Source organism: Pogona vitticeps, chromosome 2 (assembly GCF_051106095.1).
Source record: "Pogona vitticeps strain Pit_001003342236 chromosome 2, PviZW2.1, whole genome shotgun sequence".
In the NCBI taxonomy this organism is placed as follows: Eukaryota; Metazoa; Chordata; class Lepidosauria; order Squamata; family Agamidae; genus Pogona; species Pogona vitticeps.
The window spans coordinates 95,970,916-95,990,900 of record NC_135784.1 but is presented as its reverse complement, the minus strand read 5'-3'; the positions used below and the strand labels follow the sequence as shown (position 1 = coordinate 95,990,900).

At 40.3% G+C, this 19,985-nt stretch overlaps 1 protein-coding gene across 4 annotated transcripts in view; it reads right to left on the bottom strand.

Moving 5' to 3' along the window:
- Positions 1 to 2,748: 2,748 nt before the first annotated feature.
- The window catches only part of TBC1D9B (TBC1 domain family member 9B), a 47,909-nt gene continuing 30,672 nt past the window's right edge, over positions 2,749 to 19,985 (bottom strand). For 2 of the 4 annotated variants that reach the window (XM_020782751.3, XM_020782752.3), the window contains exons 13-22: positions 18,209 to 18,338; positions 16,961 to 17,059; positions 15,360 to 15,428; positions 11,458 to 11,695; positions 10,790 to 10,855; positions 10,087 to 10,158; positions 9,657 to 9,707; positions 7,914 to 7,967; positions 7,412 to 7,518; positions 2,749 to 5,217 (exon numbers count right to left, since the gene is read on the bottom strand). In XM_020782751.3, coding sequence (XP_020638410.3) covers positions 4,525 to 5,217; positions 7,412 to 7,518; positions 7,914 to 7,967; positions 9,657 to 9,707; positions 10,087 to 10,158; positions 10,790 to 10,855; positions 11,458 to 11,695; positions 15,360 to 15,428; positions 16,961 to 17,059; positions 18,209 to 18,338 — 1,579 coding nt within the window. In that variant the 3' untranslated portion in view covers positions 2,749 to 4,524. The remainder of the gene's footprint in view (positions 5,218 to 7,411; positions 7,519 to 7,913; positions 7,968 to 9,656; positions 9,708 to 10,086; positions 10,159 to 10,789; positions 10,856 to 11,457; positions 11,696 to 15,359; positions 15,429 to 16,960; positions 17,060 to 18,208; positions 18,339 to 19,985) is intronic. The other 2 variants (XM_020782753.3, XM_078385652.1) reach the window with 1 other exon arrangement.

Below are 19,985 nucleotides of genomic sequence, written 5' to 3'. Positions count from 1 at the left end.
ATTTCCTGTTGATTGGTAGAAAAAGAAAAAGCTGCCGTTGTGCTTCCTGGGAGTCATAGTTTCATTGTACATTAAGCTCTATAGAGCAGCGGTCCCCAACCTTTTCCAAACCGTGGACTGGTTGGGGGGTGAGGTCTGTGCGCGGCGGGCACCCCCTGCTCGTGGCTGGGTGTGGTGTGCATGTGTGGGTGAGCGTGGTGCCCTCGTGGGTGGGCGTGGCCCGCACACACGTGCAGATGGTGTGGCATGCTTGTGGGTGAGCGGTACACTCATGCATGCATGGGTGAACATGATGCGCTCATGGGTGGGCGTGGTGCGCATGGGCGTGCTGTGCGTGCATGTTGGCGTGTGTCTGGGGTGTGTGTGCGAGAGGGGGAGATCAGTCTTTGCAGCCTGGTCCTGTGAAGGCCACAGACCATCAGCGGGCTGCGGACTGGGAGTGGAGGACCCCTGCTATAGAAGGTCTCTCCCAAAGAACTGTAACTCCCAGAAAGTACCAGAGCAGCTTTAATTTTTTTAAATAAAACAACAGGAAGGAAATGTCCAAGAAGCAGATGGAGCAGGCAAATAAACCAAAAGCCCCTCTCTAGGGGGCAAACCTATGTTTGTTATATGTGGGCTACAGTTCCTGGAATTCTTGAACATGAAAGAGCACAGTCCAATACAGTAGATGGAGATGTTTCCAGCAAGCTCCGATGAACTTAAAGAAAAGGGTCATTTTTGCTGTAGCTATGCCCAAAACTAGGTAAAATCAGATTCTACATATAGTGTGCAAATACAGTAATCCCTGGTTATTCTATCTATAAACAGGATGCCCATGTAACCAGTAATGTGAATGTTCATTGCTTGTACAGTATTAATAATGCCATCACTTTGAAAAGAAGGCAATTCTCGCCTCCCCCCCCCCCGTGACCATGTAGTTACATTACTATAAACATTATGCTCTATGTTTCTAAGGAAGTGGAATGTAAAACATTAACGTTTACACTGAAAGAAATCCCTAAGTCTCAGTGTCATAATATTTTGTGTTCTTGTTACTCTCTGTAATAACTGACACATTCAGTACCCTGTCATGTCTATATACAGACGATATATACAGTAGATTGTCATTTTCACATTTTTTCTGTCATAAATGCTGAAACAGATTAACATTGCTATGCCTTTGAAAATTGCTATAGAGGAGCAATTCTATGCTTATTTTGAACATTTTTGGCACACAAAGACATAAGCAGAAAATGAGTGAACTTGGATGTCTCTGGGCATTTTAAAAGAAAAAAAAGCAGTTCAGATCTGGATTGCGTAGATCCTGAAAGTTAATGCATGGAAACTTTTAAAAACAACTATACATTTCAGTCACTCTTAGGTTTTTCATTTGACTTATGAATAAAAAATGCAAGAACAGACTTAGCTAACATTTCTGAAAATTAAGAGTGCCAACTTCTGATTGCTCAGGTTCTGAGACTTTGTAGGCATGGACACAACCTACAGAGGTGCAGCTGAGCGCATATTTATTTATTTAACTTATATGCTGCCCACACTACCCAAAGGTCTCTGGGTGGCTTATAACAATTTAAATACAATAAAAAGATAAAACAATTAAATTCGCAGGTAGTCTATGAGAATCCAGCCTTTAAACAGTAGGTGGGCCTAGCTGGTATTACCAATCTAATGATTGTCATTAGGAATGCAGATGTTAGAGTGTAGCACTATTAATTAGTACTAGCCATTTTGGTATATTTATTTAACATAATTAGACATTGATCTAATGGTGTACTGTACATTGCCAAGGACTTGATCTGGTATGGTAAATCAAACTGCATAAACCTAAACTGAAGTACTGTATCTTGATGCATATTATAACTGAAAATGCATGTACAGGGAGAAATGGGAGAAACTGCCATAAATGTGTAGCTGATACTAATTTGCTATGCAGGCTTTAAGTGTCTTCTGTCAAGATTGCAGGTGAAGCTGTAATTTTTTATCACAATTTAAACCACACTATTCATCACGTGGTGGCGCTGTGGGCTAAACCACAGAAGTCTGTGCTGCAGGGTCAGAAGACCAAGCAGCTGTAAGATCGAATCCGCGCTTGTCCCAGCTCCTGTTGCTTGTCCCAGCTCCCGCCAACCTAGCGGTTCGAAAGCATGCAAATGCAAGTAGATCAATAGGGACCACCTTGGTGGGAAGGTAACAGCGTTCTGTGTCTAGGTTGCACTGGCCATGTGACCACGGAAGATTGTCTTCGGACAAAACACTGGCTCTACGGCTTGGAAACGGGGATGAGCACTGCCCCCTAGAGTCGAACACGACTGGACAAAAATTGTCAAGGTGAACCTTTACCTTTACCTTATTCATCTCTTGGGAGATGGAAGCAATGAACCTGCTAGCTAGAGGAAAGGATGACGATGCCAGTTATGCATGCTGTGTTGATGTCACTGCCCAAGAGGCAGAGGAGTGGAGCACAGGTGTATGACAGAGAAAAAAAGAGAACATATTCTTATATGAAGAATAGCATTTTTGTCTCCGATATGAACTTATATTTATATTCAAAAGAGAACAAGGAAAGGGGAGAAAAAAGAGAGAGAGCAAGGAAAGGAGCCAAGCTTTGTCCTGATCACATGATCTATTCCTTTTAAGAATCCTCCCCAAGGGCTCTTACTAACCATGTGAAACATGAGTTATCTCTGACAGAATTGTATTTTCATAGGTTATTCTGAAAATAAAATAAAGCAACAGTACATCTATAGCTATATATCATTCTGGTCATTTTATTGAATACTTACGTGATCAAGCAGACAAAAATGATGTAAAATCACATGGATTTGTATCTTTTAAAAGTACAATAAATTACGGGAGAATTAGTAAAAGTGAGTTTCTGTTGCTCACTTTCTGGGTGCAGGTAATGAGGAGGCAGAGACTTGAACACTGATAATGTGCCACACAATCAAAATAACACACTGGATTGCACCAAGAGATGCATCCCCTGTGTACATCTACTCAAATTTCTTCAGACTTTTTTCTTTCTAAACCAACAATGACACTCGTACTCATTGTACCACATTAGCATTCACACAGATTCAATTACCTTCATGTGAATGAATAATACACTTGTGTAATGAACATGTATACAAATATAAACAAATAAAATAATGATTTTGGAGAGTAAAGAAGTTCCCATAGGGAAGCTACCAATCCCAAAATGGGGCTCCAATTTTCCTCTGGTCCACCACTGATTTGCAGAGGGCAGGTCCCATAACTGTACATTCTGTACAGCTACAATACAAGATGGTCTAAACATCACATAATGTTAAAGCATGTTACAGAAACTGAATTGTAGTACAACAGTGAGACCCCTATGATGCACAACATTTGAACCATGATGTAGTCAGCAGATTAGTTGATTCAGGTAAACAGGACACATGATTAATCAAACTAGACCAACCCTAAACTGTGTGCATATCCGCATTAGGCTGTGGAGGTACAGCTAAGTCTAGCACATAAAAAACCCAACACCTATAGACCGACTTCTGATCATGGTGAGGAACAGATCAATTAGGCAAAATCTCCAATGATGCAACCGTTTAAAGGTAACTAGTGGACTGGAATATTAGCTTAAGAGTCTTCTCATTAATATCTTCAAATTCCAAATATACTGAGATTCTCTTAGAGCCATTGTACCATGTACAATTATGAAGAATGTAATTACACTTAGAGTTGCAAGAGTTATCACTGCCTCTTGAGTCTCAATATTGTTACATTTAACTCATGTTATGCCCAGTATCCATGGGTACTGCAATCCTCAGTGCTTCTTTCTGGGAAATTAAAACAATTGCATGGCATTGATGAATTAAAACTGGCCTAAGTGGTATTAGTATGCATGTTAACTCAGGTTTTGAAAAATCACATGCTTAGGGATCACTTGGCATAAAAACTATCCTAAGATCCTGGTGCATTCTGGCTGTAAGTTGTCAAGAACAAGAGAATACAACATCTTTACATATGAGACGTTACTGCATAGCATCTAGATTCCTAACAAGATTCTCTTAGGCAGACGGGATCTCTAGAGCATGTTAATATATTGGGTTGCAGAGCAGCGGCCAAAAGACTGAAGAGGAAAAAATTCAAGCTGGGCTGCGTTCCTGTGAATAACTACAGAGGAATCTAAAACATATGAAATTATCACATAGTGTGACTGAAATGTAGCTTCACTAAAGAAAGCAAAAAAAGACAAAGGCACACATGCATAATTTACTGCAGTAATTATAGGCCGCAGAGGCTATTAGCTTCTAGGCTTTCATGCTTTTGAGAATGTAATGCAAACCAAGCAAACAAGGTGTCCTCCAGAGAGATAACCATGTCAAAGAGTCACAGTGATAAACCCTTTACTCTGCTGAAGCTACTTTAATTAATGGGTAGTTATAGGTGCTAGTTAAAAAAACAAACAAAAGAAAAAATTGCCCAGACATTTGCTAGGTTTTAAACCTCCAGCCTCTAGTACCAAAGTTTTGCTTTATTCTCTTGAATTCAACCTGACACTGTGGAAAGTTCATAATCACTGGAGGAACTGAACTGCCTTTCCACTTTCTTTTGTTCCTTGATCTTTTGTGTAATGTCAACTTTCTTTTCAAAGTAGTTTACTAGGACTGTCTCCGTAAGTATGGAAGCTAAGATCTGTTCAAAGGAGATGGACCAGTCTGTGTCAATGGTGCTGCCGTATCGTGCAGCTGAACTGCCTGCCTCACAACCAACCAGCACTGTATCATCTGCAATATCTTCACACTGAAGGGAACCTGTGCTGACCATAGAGTACGAAGACATGGACATATCGTCTTTAGTTTCATCATCTGAAAACAGCTGAATGGGGGATCCTGGACCCTCACCACCTCCATCCACAAACATCTGATTTTCTTGTTGGTGTTTTTCAGCTTGAACATCTCCAGAAGCTTTGTCTTCTGGAACAACTTGGGAATGCTGCTCCACAGTTGAATTCTGACTCTCATCAGACGTTGGAGACTCTGCTTCACCAACTGGGTCCTGAGTGCTGTTTGCTTTGAGATCATCAGCCTTCTTAACCGGGTGGTGGGAAAACTTTTTTCCTACTTCCCCAATGCGCAGGAGGAGGCTGGCAACGGTGGCAATGGCGTGGTACAGGTCTTGCTCTACAGGATCTTCACTAAACATGTTGTAAAGTGTCTTGCATAGCTCTATAAATTGCTCCTTAAAAAGAGAGATGCATGTTATGGTAAGTGCTAAGTATCTAGATGCAAAATCTTCAGCCCAGCAATTATATAAAATAACAAGCTAGCAGTGAAGACAAGGGTTAGTAAGAGGAATTAAGTTTTCTTAGAGGGCTGTAAGACAGCACAGAATATTTAAGAACTCTGTGCTCTGTAATGTCTCCCACCACTGCCAAGGTGATTTGTTTAATTAGAAAATTGCCACTAAGAGGCTTAAGGCAAACTATGTCTGCAAAGGAGAGAGAGAGAGAGAGAGAGAGAGAGAGAGAGAGAGAGAACAGGAATGCTGCAAACAGCGGAAAAGGCGAAAGCACCCTGTGGTGGGGAGCTTTAAGGCTAGCAAAGGTGATATATGCTGCTGTGGTCTGGCAGGCAGTCCATTAAAAAAGTTATTACATCTTTCTCATCTCTGCTCTCCAAATCTTTCTCCAAGTTGAGGTGTAAGAGAAGCATTTGCTAATTCTTCAGTTCTGCAGTCTGATGCTCTACTTGGTCCTCAGCAAACCCTCCTGAACTTTCTTGACAGATCAATGCGAGAACTGCTGAGTCTCCATCCTTAGAGAAGTCCTCCTCCAAGGGTGGAGAGGGTTATCAGCCAGTAAAAGTTAACCAAGTTTAATCTGGCTTCAGATTAATAATTAATCTGCTATGATTAACTAAAAAAATAGAAGTAAATGGAAGTTAAGGTTTCCAGTTTCTTAATAACCATGTACGTGTAGATGGGCATGAACCCAAGAGTCATGTGTGCAACATGAAACCATGGATGGTTTGGTATTATGTCTAAATCAAACCACATCTTACCATAATTTTTTTTTTGGGGGGGGTGTCTTTGTGTGTGTATGTGTTAGTTTTAGTGTGCCTAGTATAGCAGTCATAAGCCACCACTTTTATATAGCTTCAAACACATAACACCCCCCCCACAGACACACAGAATACAGCCTCTACAGAAAAAAACCCTAGAGAGATAAGATGTTCTAAACCTTGCCCTTTGTGGTTGCAATAATGGAATTGATTTGAGCACTGTGATGTGATTATCATGCACTGAAAGCAGATTTACCCAAATCAAAGCTGATACACATAGACAGTACACAATAAATATGTATTGAATCTGAATTCTCGCTTGACCTCAGAATTGTTTCCAAAGAAACAGAAAATGGGTGGCAATGCACTGCCTTACCTGAACACTGAAATATCAGAGAGAACATCTGATATGGTTCTCCGTTTGAAGGCAAAACACTACTCTGATTCCCACAGCCATTTTTGGATACAAAAATATATCATAATGTGATATCTGAAATAAGGCCTTAAAAGCTTGCAGGGTGTAATCAGATGGGGATCTGGTCCCACTGTTTGGTCCAGTCCAGGGATGGGCTGGTATGTTTTTTTCCCTAGTGACCACATAACATAAATGGCACTGCAAACCAGCCCATCCCCAATGCATACCTCCCTGCAACATTTGGGTCTTTACTAGAGCCACTTTTTTGGTGTGGGTAGTATTGCTCTGCTTCAGTTTGTTTCCAATATGTCCTGTGCAATCACTGGGATCGAACCAAAGCAAATGTATTAATCTGTCTATTCAAGACATGATCTTGGGACACAGAAGACTTCCTTCTGTTCCTCCGTGGAGAGAGCGGAAATAAAGTTTTTAAATTTGTTTTTTAAAAGCCTTAAAAAAAACCCCTGAAAGCTTCCTCCTGGAAGGAGAAGATGACAGGGAGGGAACAAGGGAGGATCTCCCCCCACCTTTCCCCCTTGACAAGGAGGAAAAGTCCAAATGAGATCACTTGAGGTGCAGTATGGTTTTCTCACCACTACCACTAAATGACATACCACACCTCTATGTGACCTTAAGAAACCCTATTTAGCTCAATCCAGCCTGCTCCAATCTGGACATCTAGCTGCACCCTTAGCCTGTGAACTACTACAACAGTGTTCTTTCTACACAGTGCTAAATTGTCTGAAGATGACAACAGTGTTGGCCATTCTATGCCTCTCCTATTTTTCTGCTCTTCTAGTTTTACTGTACAGTACATTATTATCTGGAAGGAGTCAGAGCTGAACTCAGGCCATGAAAAATAAATTATAATAGTAAAAGACATGTTCCTGTTCTGAAACAATAGGTATTTCAGTGAAATATTTTTAAATGTAAAGCAAACGTTGAAATAAATTCCCACCTGACTCATTTTTGGAAGATCTTTGATAGTTTCCTTTTTGGAATCTTTTTCCTTTGCCCACATTCGCAGGTGGTATCTGTAATCTTGGGGGCTAGTACCCTTCTCTTCTGCAAGATGACATAACAAAGGGAAACATTTAAAAATATGCATATTCCTGAATGCTGATGAACCTGACACACATTATGAGAATCCTTTCCAGAGGACACCCCTTTAAAAACTTTATCCAAGCCAGCAGATGCTTACTACTATGCAACACTGCACTAGAAATAAAGCAAACTTTCTCAGGATTTTAGTGTTACAGCCTGGAGGTTAAAATTATCACTTCCATCTACAACGGATACGTGTATTCTAATTGTGGCATTTCACTCAATCCAAAAAAAGGTGCTTTGAATTTTGGAACTAAAGCAGCTTACAGTTCTGGGAGAATGTGTTATTCATTAATCACACAAGTAAGAGAATACTACTGTGCGTGTATGTGTCAACAGAAACACAGTTTCATTACCTTGGTTTTTGGAGTTCCCTTCTCTTGCTGCTTTGTCTTCTTCTACAGTTGCTTCTACAAAAACAAAGACATTAAAGAACAGTGCATGAAATACAAGGCAAACAAAGAGCCTACACTAACACGGGAAACAATAAAGTATATAGAACCAAACAAAGCAAGGGGTGAGTCTGTAATTTGAGCAATGAGCCTATTGAAGATGCAACGCTCATCATGTTTTATTTAAACACATCCTGCAATCAAGCTACATACAGAGGAACTAATTCTGTGTGACTATCATAGAAGAAAGCTATAGAAAATTGCTGATTAGTTGCAGGACTAGTGATAATACTAACTTACTTTCCTCTATTGGAAACAGTCTTTCAGCCTTTAAAAACACTGAGTTTAACCTTTTTCCTGTAGGTTTTAAAAAGAGAGAGGCTAAATATAGCCCCAATTGAATATAAATGTTAAGCAGCATACATTGAACATGCCCCTGTTTAGTTGCAGTCCCTTAGGTCACACTCACAAATTATTTTTTGTGTAAAAAAAAAGGAGAATCACTAGCCCTTATCAGTCTTCAGGACCAGCAATTTTCCTTTACAAAAAAATGATCACACATTTCACCTTGTTCTGCCCAAAGGAGGACTGACTCAGAAAATAGCATAGCTGGTACATTAAGCAAAGTTGTGCAAAGGTGCCCTTCATCACTGCTGCCAAATAGGAATCCAGGAACAGTGCAGAGTGCGGAGGTATTCTCACACTACAAACCTGACCGTCAGGAGAAGCATAACCTCTTCTAAAATAGGTTGAAACTCAGTTCCCAAATCTGATTTTCTACTGATTTATTTAATGTAATGTAATGTAATGTAATTTATTTATTTATTTTATACCCCGCCTATCTGGTCATTTTGACCAGAAATAACCCATTTTATCAGCGTGTAATTTCAGCTTGTTAACCCTAATCCAGCCCACTACTGAGCGCAGACAAAACTCAATGGTCAAGGACTGGTCCCAATACAGTGATATTTATAATTACAGTGGTGCCCCACTAGATGATTACCTCGCAAAACGGTTAATTCACTAGACGATGAGTTTTTTGCGATCACTATAGCGCTTCGCAAAACGGTGTTTCCTATGGGCGATTTTCGCTGGACGGTGTTTCAGTCCGTGCTTCGAAAGACGGGGTTTTTTTGGGACCGTTTTTCGCAACACGATGATTTTGACAGCTGGTCTACGACTCACAAAACAGGTGTTTTCGGGACCGTTTTTCACAAGACAGCGATTTTGACAGCTGATCTGCACTTCACAAAACGGTTTTCCTATGGGCGATTTTCGCATAATGACGATGATTTTTCCCCATTGGAACACATTAAATGGATTTCAATGCATTCCAATGGGGAACTGCATTTTGCAAGACGATATTTTCGCAAAACAGCGATTTTTGTGGAATGAATTAACATTGTTTTGCCGGGCACCACTGTAATTAACCAAAGATTTATGCCAATAAACTTATATTACCAGGCATAAGTGATAGGATTCTGGCCATTATATGAATATAATAATATATTTTGTACAAAAATGCATTGGCAAAATTGATCACAGTTTAAGAAAACAAAATATTATATCTGTCTGCTGTATCATAGTAGCAGCACTAGAGAACTGTATTAAAATAAGTAATTTTATATAGGCTTCTCTTACATTTGATAGACAGATATGTTTAGCACTCCATTAGTGGCCCAACTTTGTAAAGGCAATAGAACTAACCTTGAGAATCACACTGCAGGAAGAGATCCAGTTCTGAGACAAAAGGAGATACTAGAGAGGGAAAGAGAAGAAAAACAAAAAGAAAGAGAAGCTTTGAAGGCAAGGGAGAAACTCAAGACAGAATGACAGCGTGAGTCAAAATACAAAGCAAATTAGGTGGAAGAGGAAAATAAAAAAACAGAAATAAGGTTACAAGATTTGTGCAGATTACAAGATTAGGCAGGAAGTACAGCCTGATGGGAATATGTAGTATCAAGACTTTATATATATATACTCAAATAGGAAATGAACCTGAGTGAAGGAATTATCTTTTCTTAAAAGAATTGTGTCCTAGAAATGCTCTAGTCAGTCACAGATTCTAGGAAGATGGGCTGTTTCAATTCCTATTTGAGTCTTCATTCCTTCAGCCGATGAGACCAGTCATTATTACCTTCTGTGGTGTTGTCCTCTGTGAAATACGTTGCAGCCTCTAGAGCAGATTCTGCTTCCTCTGAGCTCAGAGCTATAGGGAGAGAAAAAAGCACTAAACCATGAATCTGCTTTCCCCAATATGGGGTCCTCCAAAATTTAGAGTTACAACTCACAACATTCCTAATCACTGAGCATGATGGCTATGGCTGATGAGAGTTGTAATCTGAAATACCTGAAAGGTACAAGTTGACTGCTATTACTACTGCTATTATCACTGATCATTTAATGTACAGTATACCTTGGCAGTATCCTGTTTATGTCAGTGTAAAATAAAGTTATGTCAGCATAAATGTGTCAAGCATTAAGCCCAGCAACAAGGAATTGCACCATGCACTTGTTCTGTACCACAAATCTGATGTCTTTCCTTCTAGTGGAACTCTGGGATTCTGCAACTTGTCTGAGGTCGAACAGATGGCAGGGCATGTAATCCTTTCAGCACAGAGACTTTGGGTGATCTTAGTTGACATCTCTCTCAGGAGGCACAGTGAGGATTCAAACCTCTGGCTCCTGGGCTCTTCAGCCGGTTACTTCTACCCACAGAGCTATACCAGCACCTCTTTTATGATTTGTGTAATGTTTTTGAAACAGCATATAAACGTTCATAACAGCTTGCAAACCCTATATCCCTATCAACTAATGTTTGAAAGAAAGGAGTGGTTCACCTGGAGGTAGATGTAGTTTGTAAAGAAGTTTTAGCTTCTCAGTCAGATCACCATGATACATGCCACCTGTTAGGAACAGCAAGGAAGAGAAAGAACACTTTGCATTAGGAATGACTGCTTGCCTGCCAACCTTTTTTTCCTGGCGAGACTTTCAGACATAACAGCTTAACATGCAGAAGACATTTAGCACATGAACCTTCCCCTATCCTCATAGGAATAACTTCTGCATGCCATCTAAAAGTTTATTATGTTTTCCTTCACAACTGCTATTAGAGATAGGTTGAGTCACTGTTCTAATTTAAGAAATACAAAGAGCTGAGGTTGAGAAATACCCAAAGTCACAAAGTGAGTCCGTAGCAAACATGAGGTTCGAATCTGACCAGTGATCTAAACTACAATGATTCAAGCTTTGACTGGTGAGATTTAGCTTGTAGTATGCAAGAAAGCCATGGGCCACTTTGGATGGTAATTCTAACCAGAGAATTTGAGTTAGAATCAACATTCAGGATTTTCATTTAGTGTTAAAATAGGGGCAGCCTTTCTAACACCAACAGCAGTAGCTTTTCTGCTATAAACATATGGCTTTATCATTTTCACAACCATCAACCAGTGAATAGAAGACCCCCCATTCTAGGATTAAATAGAATATTGCAGGAAAAAACACTTACTCATCCCTGTTGCAAACTCCTTGAAATTAATAAGCCCATCCTTGTTCTCATCCAACATTCGAAACATTCTTTCCGCTAGCACTGGTGTGTGGAGGCCACAGGACCAAGGAGTCAGAGAAGCAAATAAATCTTTGAACTGCTCCATATTGATGCGGTACTGTTCTAAATAGGGAAGGCTCTGGTCTCGGTGAGCAGCTGCAGTGTGATTTCCCCAGTAACAACTCATTAGGTGTTTTGCCTGTCACCAAAAGGAATTAATAGTTCAGATAACAAGCACGTTTACAAAACTTTCAAACTTGAAGACCTCCCCAAAATTTATAAGAGAGGACCAGGAACTGACAGAAACTGAGCTGAACACTACTGATTTTTTGTTGTTGTTGTTGTACAGTATTTACTTCTTAAATTGTTCAATCTGAGACATGGGCTCTGATCAATTCTGCAACATGCTAGAAAATAGACCACATGAAAATTAATCCTACTAATATAGGAAATGGTTCAGTGAGACGCAGATTCAGGCAAAAATACCTCAACAGACTGAATGGAAACTTTGAGAATACATTGCTTTTTTATTGGTGACTTTGAAAATTCTATGTGAAATTTGCATTGGAACCATGCCTCTTAAAGCCCTTTGCAATCAGATAGTTGGAAATGATGCTACTGATACTGTTACTAATACTAGAGATGGGACTTTGAACATTTTTAGACCTGCATCCTGAGAATTTGCCCTGAATCTCCCAGGCAGAATTCTGGGAATGTGAACCCAGGAACAGATGCCTATGTAAGAATTTTCTGTACCTCCACTGCTGCCTGTGTGGTTCTCTTCTGATAAACAAGGAAACTACCTGGTGATTCCTGGGACTCTCAGACTTCATGGGTGAGGTAGTTCCATGGGAGGCTCCTTCTATAAAACATAATGAACATCAAGACTTCCCCACCCACAAAGCCTTGGGACTCCCAGGATCACTGTAGCAGTTTTCTTGTTTTTCAAGGGGAAAACACACAAATAGCAATAGAGGTGGAAAAAAGCATCTATTTCTGGGCTCCCACTCCCATTTTGCCTGGGCGATTCTGGGTGAATCCTGGGATTGAGAGTCCAAAAATTCCAAAGTTCCATCCCTAACTAAGACTCTACTACACCTAGCTGAATGAATAAATTCAGTTTACCAGTGACAAGTAAGGTATGGCTGAAACCTTTAAAACTGAAAAGAATCTGACAGTAATTGGCCAAGCAGAAACAATTCTGGAATAGCTCTAATGTTGCAACTCTCAGAGGAAGAGTTGCCCCACTAAAATAAGTATGAGTTACTTCTGAGTAAATATGCTTGCATACTGTAAGTTCATAAATTACATGCTGTCATTTCCTAAATAGCATTCAATTAATTCAGACTGTGGAGCAAAAGAGGTTCAACTACACCATAAGGTTCTTTTTTCTAAAACAACCTTGGTCCAACTGTGTGCTTTCTTTCTTTCTTTCTTTCTTTCTTTCTTTCTTTCTTTCTTTCTTTCTTTCTTTCTTTCTTTCTTTCTTTCTTTCTTTCTTTCTTTTATTTATATCCCGCCTATCTAGTCGGTTAAGACCACTCTTGTTCAGTACACTTCAAAAAATAAATAGTTCCACTGAACAACTAGAAGAGAGGGGGCAGGATGTGGATAAAATCCTCCCCCTGCTTTCTCGCTTTCAACTGCTGACATGGAGAATTTCTACTTTTTGAACAGCCTCAGCTGCTGCAGCAGAGAGTTGAATTGCACACAAAACACTAATATTTTTATGCCACCTTTCTCCTCAAAAAGACCCAAGGCAACTTACATAAAAAACAGTATTTAAAACCTAAAAACAGTAAGTATCTTAGAATCACAGAAAAGTGAAGTTGGAAGGGGCCTACAAGGTCATCAAGTGCAATCCCTTGCTTTAATATATATTTTAAAATATATAAATATATAAATATTAAAAGTATATTGAAATGGTAAATGAAAGCAATATTAAAACACATTTAAAACAAGAGAGCACAGCAATCCATGAAAAAAAAAACCTCTCAGACCACCAGTCATTAAGGAAAAGCGTGCCTGAAGAGAAAGGTCTTTGCCTGCCTGCAAAGGGACAGCAGTGATGGGGCCAGGCTAGCTTGCCATGGGAATGAGTTCCAGAGTCTGGGAGCGGCAACAGAGAAGACCCTCCCTCATGTCCCCACCAAGCATGCCTCTGAAGGTTGTGAGACCAGGAGAAAGGCCTCCACCGGGCAGGCTCACAGAGGGAGATGCAGTCTTTTAGATAGTTCGAACCCAAGCCGTTTAGGGCTTTATAGGTTAAAAACAGCACTTTGAATTGTGCCTGGAAATGCGTCGGCAGTCAGTGAAGCTGCTGTAACAGGAGTTATATTTTCCCTGTAACCACACCCCAGTTAACAATCTGGCTGTGGCATTTTGGACCTTCTAGAGTTTCCAAATATTCTCCAAAGGCAGCCCCACATAGAGCATGTTACAGTAATCTAGCTGAGATGTAACTAGGGCATGTGTTACCATGGCCAAATCAGACCTCTTAAGAAACAGGTGTGGCTGGCACATTAGTTTTAACTGTGCAAAGGCAGGACTCCTGGCCACTACTCAAACCCGGGCATCCAGGCTCAGAGATGAATCCAGAAACATCCCCAAGCTGCGGGTCTGTGTTTTCAGAGGAAGCATAACTTTAACTAGCACAGACTAGTTATGCAGCCCGATTCCCTGATCTAGTTTTTGACTGACCAGGAGTACCTCTGTCTTGTCTGGATTAAGTTTCAATTTATTCGTCCTCATCCAGTCCATTATTGGCACCAGCCACTGATGTAGAACTGAAACAGCTTCCTTGGATTTAGATGCATTTCTCATTCAGCTAGAAAAATGCTCAGAAGCCAGGGTAGAATCAAAACAGTCTCCTCAAACTGTCATCAACATTAGCAGGCCATTTCCTGAGAGGCCAGAGCAATTACGGCTGTTTCAGTGATTTTTATTTATTTATTTACAATATTTTTTAGCCGCACCATTGCCAGTGGTTGGTTGGCAGGGGGAGCATCACATCATTTTGGGCAAGGAGTGCTTGTTGCAGTAGCAGCAGTGGAAACTTCCCTCACTATTTTTTTTCAATGCTCACGGTGGCAGAGGCAGCTTTCTTATTCTAATCTATATTTAAGAACTACATGAGCAACATTATGCTGGTGCTAAGGCCATGTTTTTTTTCCCAAATGCCCCACAACTGACTCTGACATGACAACATAAGTAGATTTTTTTAACATTAAATTAGAAACAACAAGAAGAAAGGTAAAAAGAAAGTGTCACCACCACTGCTACATCTAGAGGTTTTTTTTAATTCAGAGGAAGAGAGGACCTGTTGCTGCATTCTGGAAAGCACCTCTCCAGTAAACTAATTCAAAACATTTCAAACTCTGCTCTCTCAGAAACTGTGTTACTATTTGTGTTTGTGGAAAATGCTTGAGCTCCATCAGGTGACGCTCAAAACTGGACAAACATATTCCAGGGCTTTGTAGAAGTATCCTATGTATGCGGAGCCCCCGGCATGACCATTCCTTACTAATGGCCATGGTGGTAGAAGCTTTACTTATACCATTTGTTTCAAATCTTGGATCTATTTTTTGAGAACATATTTGTTACTATGCATGTTTTGACAGAAATTGAGTCAAGATTTAAGATCTATACCGCCCCTTCATCCTGAAGTCTCAGGTCAGTAGAAAAGAATTATGATAAAGAGTGCATCAGTAAATTAGAATGACATTTCTTTTAATTTCTAAAACTTCCCTGTATGCTCATGCTTGGACTTTGGTGTGTATACAGTACAGGAGAGGCTCCAAAACTGGAAGGGTGAAAGCTGCTAGGAAGAAAAATATGAAAAATTATTTTGTAAGCAATCTTACCTTAAATACCACATAAAGGTCTTCTAATTCTTGCATAGAAAAGCCAATGTCACAAGATATGGCTCGGACCTACATGAATTCAGAGGGAAAAAAATTACAACTTATTTTTGTAAACTGTAAACCTGAAAAAGTTAAATTCTTTACTTTATTGGTCATCACAATGTATCAATGACAGCATCAAACATATGTGGCACTGTCATATCACAATTACACTTAAAAAGAAAGATTTAGGATTTTGGATGCTTGGCACGAATCTTCTTTGCTACCAGGGCAAATTTTGCTACTTGATGGCTAGTAAATACAGTACATCCCTGTCCACAAGCAGCATGCAGAGTTGAGCCAGAGGAGGGCTGTCACACAAAGCTCTAAGTATGCCTGCAAGGAATTTGCTCCTGGGTTGATCATATAAAGGACATCTTAACAAATAATGAGAAATATCGTCAACTTCTCCTGATCCACATATACAAAGTCTTTGATCAAAAGGAATATTTTCATATCTTCCTACTAACATTGCAGTTGGCATACACTGAAAGAGCAGGGCTGTAAACGCTTTTCTTAGAGGGGATGAGGTTAAATTAACAAAGTTGTCCTCCAAATAGAATTATGTTTTATACAAAGGGAACCAACAGTTATAGGACGTTTCTGCGATGGCACAGAGATTCGGCTTCTTAGAGTAAAGACATAATTCAAGAAAAACAGGAAGCTGTATTTTACAAAGTATTACTAAATGACTTTCAATGTCCGGGGACTTGACCAGAGAAAGGAAGGAGTTGGTAACGATTTTGAGTAGAACACTACTCCCACGTTCGGGAGTCATTGATCTCTAAGATAGGAAGCTGCAAAAAAAAACCCCAATGACAGCTGAAGAAGAACAGCTATATTCCCTTGAACTCAGCAGGGGAAGCACAGCAAAAAGCTAGTCAACAACATTAAATGCATTTCCTGCTCTCAATGCACTGTAACTGAAAGTGGGAAGAGGAAATATGTCACTCCTTATTCCTTTCAGCTTTTATCTATTCAATCCGCTCACTGTCAAAACATCTACAAGGGCATTAAAGGCATTTGCAGGAGACATCTGATGCTATCTAGAGGGAATGAACACCACAAAGACACAAACAAGAGAAAAAACCAACAGCAAGAATGTTTGAAAGCTATTCTTCCCTTGAGACTAGGAGGCCCAAGCAGTTTGGAGAATGGAAAAGGTCAGCATCTCCTATCGCCACACCCTTGATGCAGGGAGAGGAGCAGAGCAAACAAGCACAAAATTGTAGGAAGGCCTGCCATGTTTTCCTCATAATACAAATCGTTGCTTTCCCATACCAACTGATTTATATCACCACACAGATAGATAGCAGCGTTCAAAAGCAGCTGATGCATCCCAGAATCATCAGTGATTTTTTAAAAAAATCTCTGCAACCCAGTTTTGCCACAGAACAACTGTCTTCAAGCACTTCCTTCAATAATATACCACAAAATGCCCTTTAATAACATACCAGTTACTTGGTCATCTGATTTACGTCTTTGTATTGTTCAACTTAATCCTATCCAAAAAAGGAAGTAAAATTAGTTAGAGATCACTGTAAGAGGTGAGCACCACATACCACACTTCTCTTAGCTGTGTCTTCCAAAGAATGGATCACCTTCAATCTTTGCTTAAAGCGCATTTGCTCAATTTCATCTGCTTTCAAATGGCCAAATTTCTGTATTGAAAAAGTAGAAAAGGTTCAGAAATAAAGCCATAGAGGAACACTATGCATTTGATAGCATAATCAAAGTTACCAGATAATTTACTAAGCAATAATTTCTAGTACTTGTGTAGTAACAGTGATCAACTACTACCCTGTAGCTATGTTTGAAAGCTACAGACATAAATACAGTAGATCCTCACTTACGGAATTAATCCGTATTGGAATGGTGGCCGCAAGTCGAAAAGTCCGTAGGTCGAGGGTGCATTTCTCATAGGAATGTATTGAAAACCCATTGATTTTTTTTCCAAATCATGCCATCTTGTGTCGTTTGGAATTAATTGTTATAAGTGATTGTTATAATTGTATTTTCTGTGATTTATATATATTATATTGGTGTGTTTTCTATGTAGACATTGTCTAGAGGGGTGGGGTAAAAATCTAATAAATAAATAAAAAATAAATAAATAATCCGTAACCGGCCTAAGGAAAAAAATCCTGGGCTTCCAAAGCAGCACTCGCTGCCCTCTACCTTCTGTCCCCGCTGCCCTCTGCCTCCTGTCCCCATGTGGGACAGGAGGCAGAGGGCACCGGGGACAGGAGACAAGAGGGCAGCGGGTTCAGCTTTCGAAGCCTGGCAAGCCGAAAGCCACGGGCAGCTTTGAATTTCACGCCCTTTCTCCCTGCCTTTCGTAGGTCAAATCTCCGGCCACAAGTTGAACCAAAAACTAGCGGCCGGAGCTTTTCGTACCTCGAAATTTTTGTAAGTAGGGACCTTCATAAGTCGAGGGTCCACTGTAGGGGAAAGCAAGGAGATAAGTTAGGGCAATAACAAGAGTCACTTTGTGAACACCAATAAGGTTGCACAGAAAGACTCTGTTCTTATGACTTTGCCAAGCATGTATATTGTAAGAAGTCAAGAATTATAACTAACAAGCTTAAAAAGAAAGGCATGGAGAGAAAGCAGTGGCGACAACACCAAAATTACAGGCTGAATTGTTTTTTTTGGGTTTAATGAAACTGGCAAAAGAGACCATTCCTTGATATGTATATGGACTGTACATTTATTAAAGACAGTTTCACTTTAGTAAATAATACAGTACAATTAATTTACTAAATTAACAAAAATAAAATAGGAATTTAAAAGATAAGACAGTTTTTGACCTCATAGGCTGTTTTTATAAGTTCAAATATATCAATTTCCTCTGGTGGATCATCCCCACTTGTCAGTAAGGCATGGAGATGGGGGATACGTGGAAAAACACTCTGTCGATTAACTACATTGTCCAGGTATCTATGGAGACAAAAAGTCAGGTCAGAACCTTGAAACAGTGGATAACCTGAAGAAGGAGAGTCAGAATCTTTATTAATATCTCATATACGTCTTCCTAGCCCAAAATATTTTACTAATTATAGATTTTCACCAGTATAACCACATTTATGATTTATTATTTTTATTTATTATAATTTCCAGGCTCCCATAAACCTGTTAAGTACTACTAAACATCTGAATAATATTGTTGTAGTATTCTAGATGAATATATATTTTTACACAATACAAATACATAGATTATATACTGTATATTTCCATGTATAAGATGCTACTTTTTCCTAAAATAGTTAGACTAAAAATTAAGGGTTATCTTATACATGGAAGTAAGCCGAGGAGAAAACCACATGGTTGCAAAATTGTCCATGTCTCTGAAAACACGCTTCCTCCAATCACGAGCCTTATGTAAATGATGTAAGCTGATGTGGAGGAGAGCGTGTAGGCCAGCGATGGTGAACCTATGGCACACGTGCCACAGCTGGCACGCAGAGCCCTCTCTGTGGGCATGCAAGCCATGCCGATGCAGCTGCCATGCCGGCCCGGTGCAGGGCGCGGTGTCACTTGCTGATGTTGTGGCTCACTTCGAGTTCATACCACCACCTTGTCCCCTGCCTGAAGGGAGCCCTCAAGTAGTGCTGGGGGTGGTGATCAGGTGGTGACAGCAGCAGCAGCAGGAGGTGGTGGAGGTGAAGGAGGAGCTGCGCTCGGCTGCCCCTCAGCACGAAATTGCTGCTGCCTGTTGACTGCAACTCCAGCGCCACAGGAGAGGGAGCGAGCGGGGCACAGCACAGCACAGGAAGCCCGGGTGAAGGCCCTGCCTATAATGGGGGGCATCCCCTGGCCACCCTCCGGAGGGCGTGCCGGTCCAGAGGGTGCCCGCTGATTTGGGCACTCAGGTTGAAAGAGGTCAAAATTAGGGGGGGGGGATCTTATACACAGAAAAATACTGTACATACACAATAAAAATATAACAATATACATATTAATAGCTGAAATTATGTTGTCCACATGTGCAGTGGAGATTATTTCACTGTCAGTGGCAAATTGCTACTGATTAAAAAAAGAAATCGTCACTAATTAAAGGTGTATTTCAGAGTGCACACAACTCATACAATGTAGCAAAGTACCATGCAACCTGAAATCCGCAAAGGAAGCCTTTAATCCATGGTGATCTGTAGCTGATGATAATATAACCACCTCAGCGCGTGCAGAGTGGCACAACAGGATGTCAGTCTCTAAAGTTACAGATAAGGCAAACTTTTAAGTTCCCCAGAACTTTTAACCAGACAAAGCTGTAAATAAATCTGGGGATAAAGTGAATGGTTAAAAAATCGGGTCAGATGTGATGGCCACGGCTCTTGGAGTCAGAATGTCAAGCAAGGCCAGATGGAGATCTGCAGATTCAACATGAGACCACCATGTCAAACACACCTCTCTTCTCTCTGCAGACAAAAGCCTGGCTTGGACCCAGTAGTACTGTCCATTACCTTAAAGATGAGGCTCACAGACTTCTTTGTAAGCTCATAGCAGAAAAACAGGTAGCAAACAGGTTTTACATCAGTAAAACAGGAGTTCAATCATGCTATCATGCTAAAAAATGCTGCAAAAAAA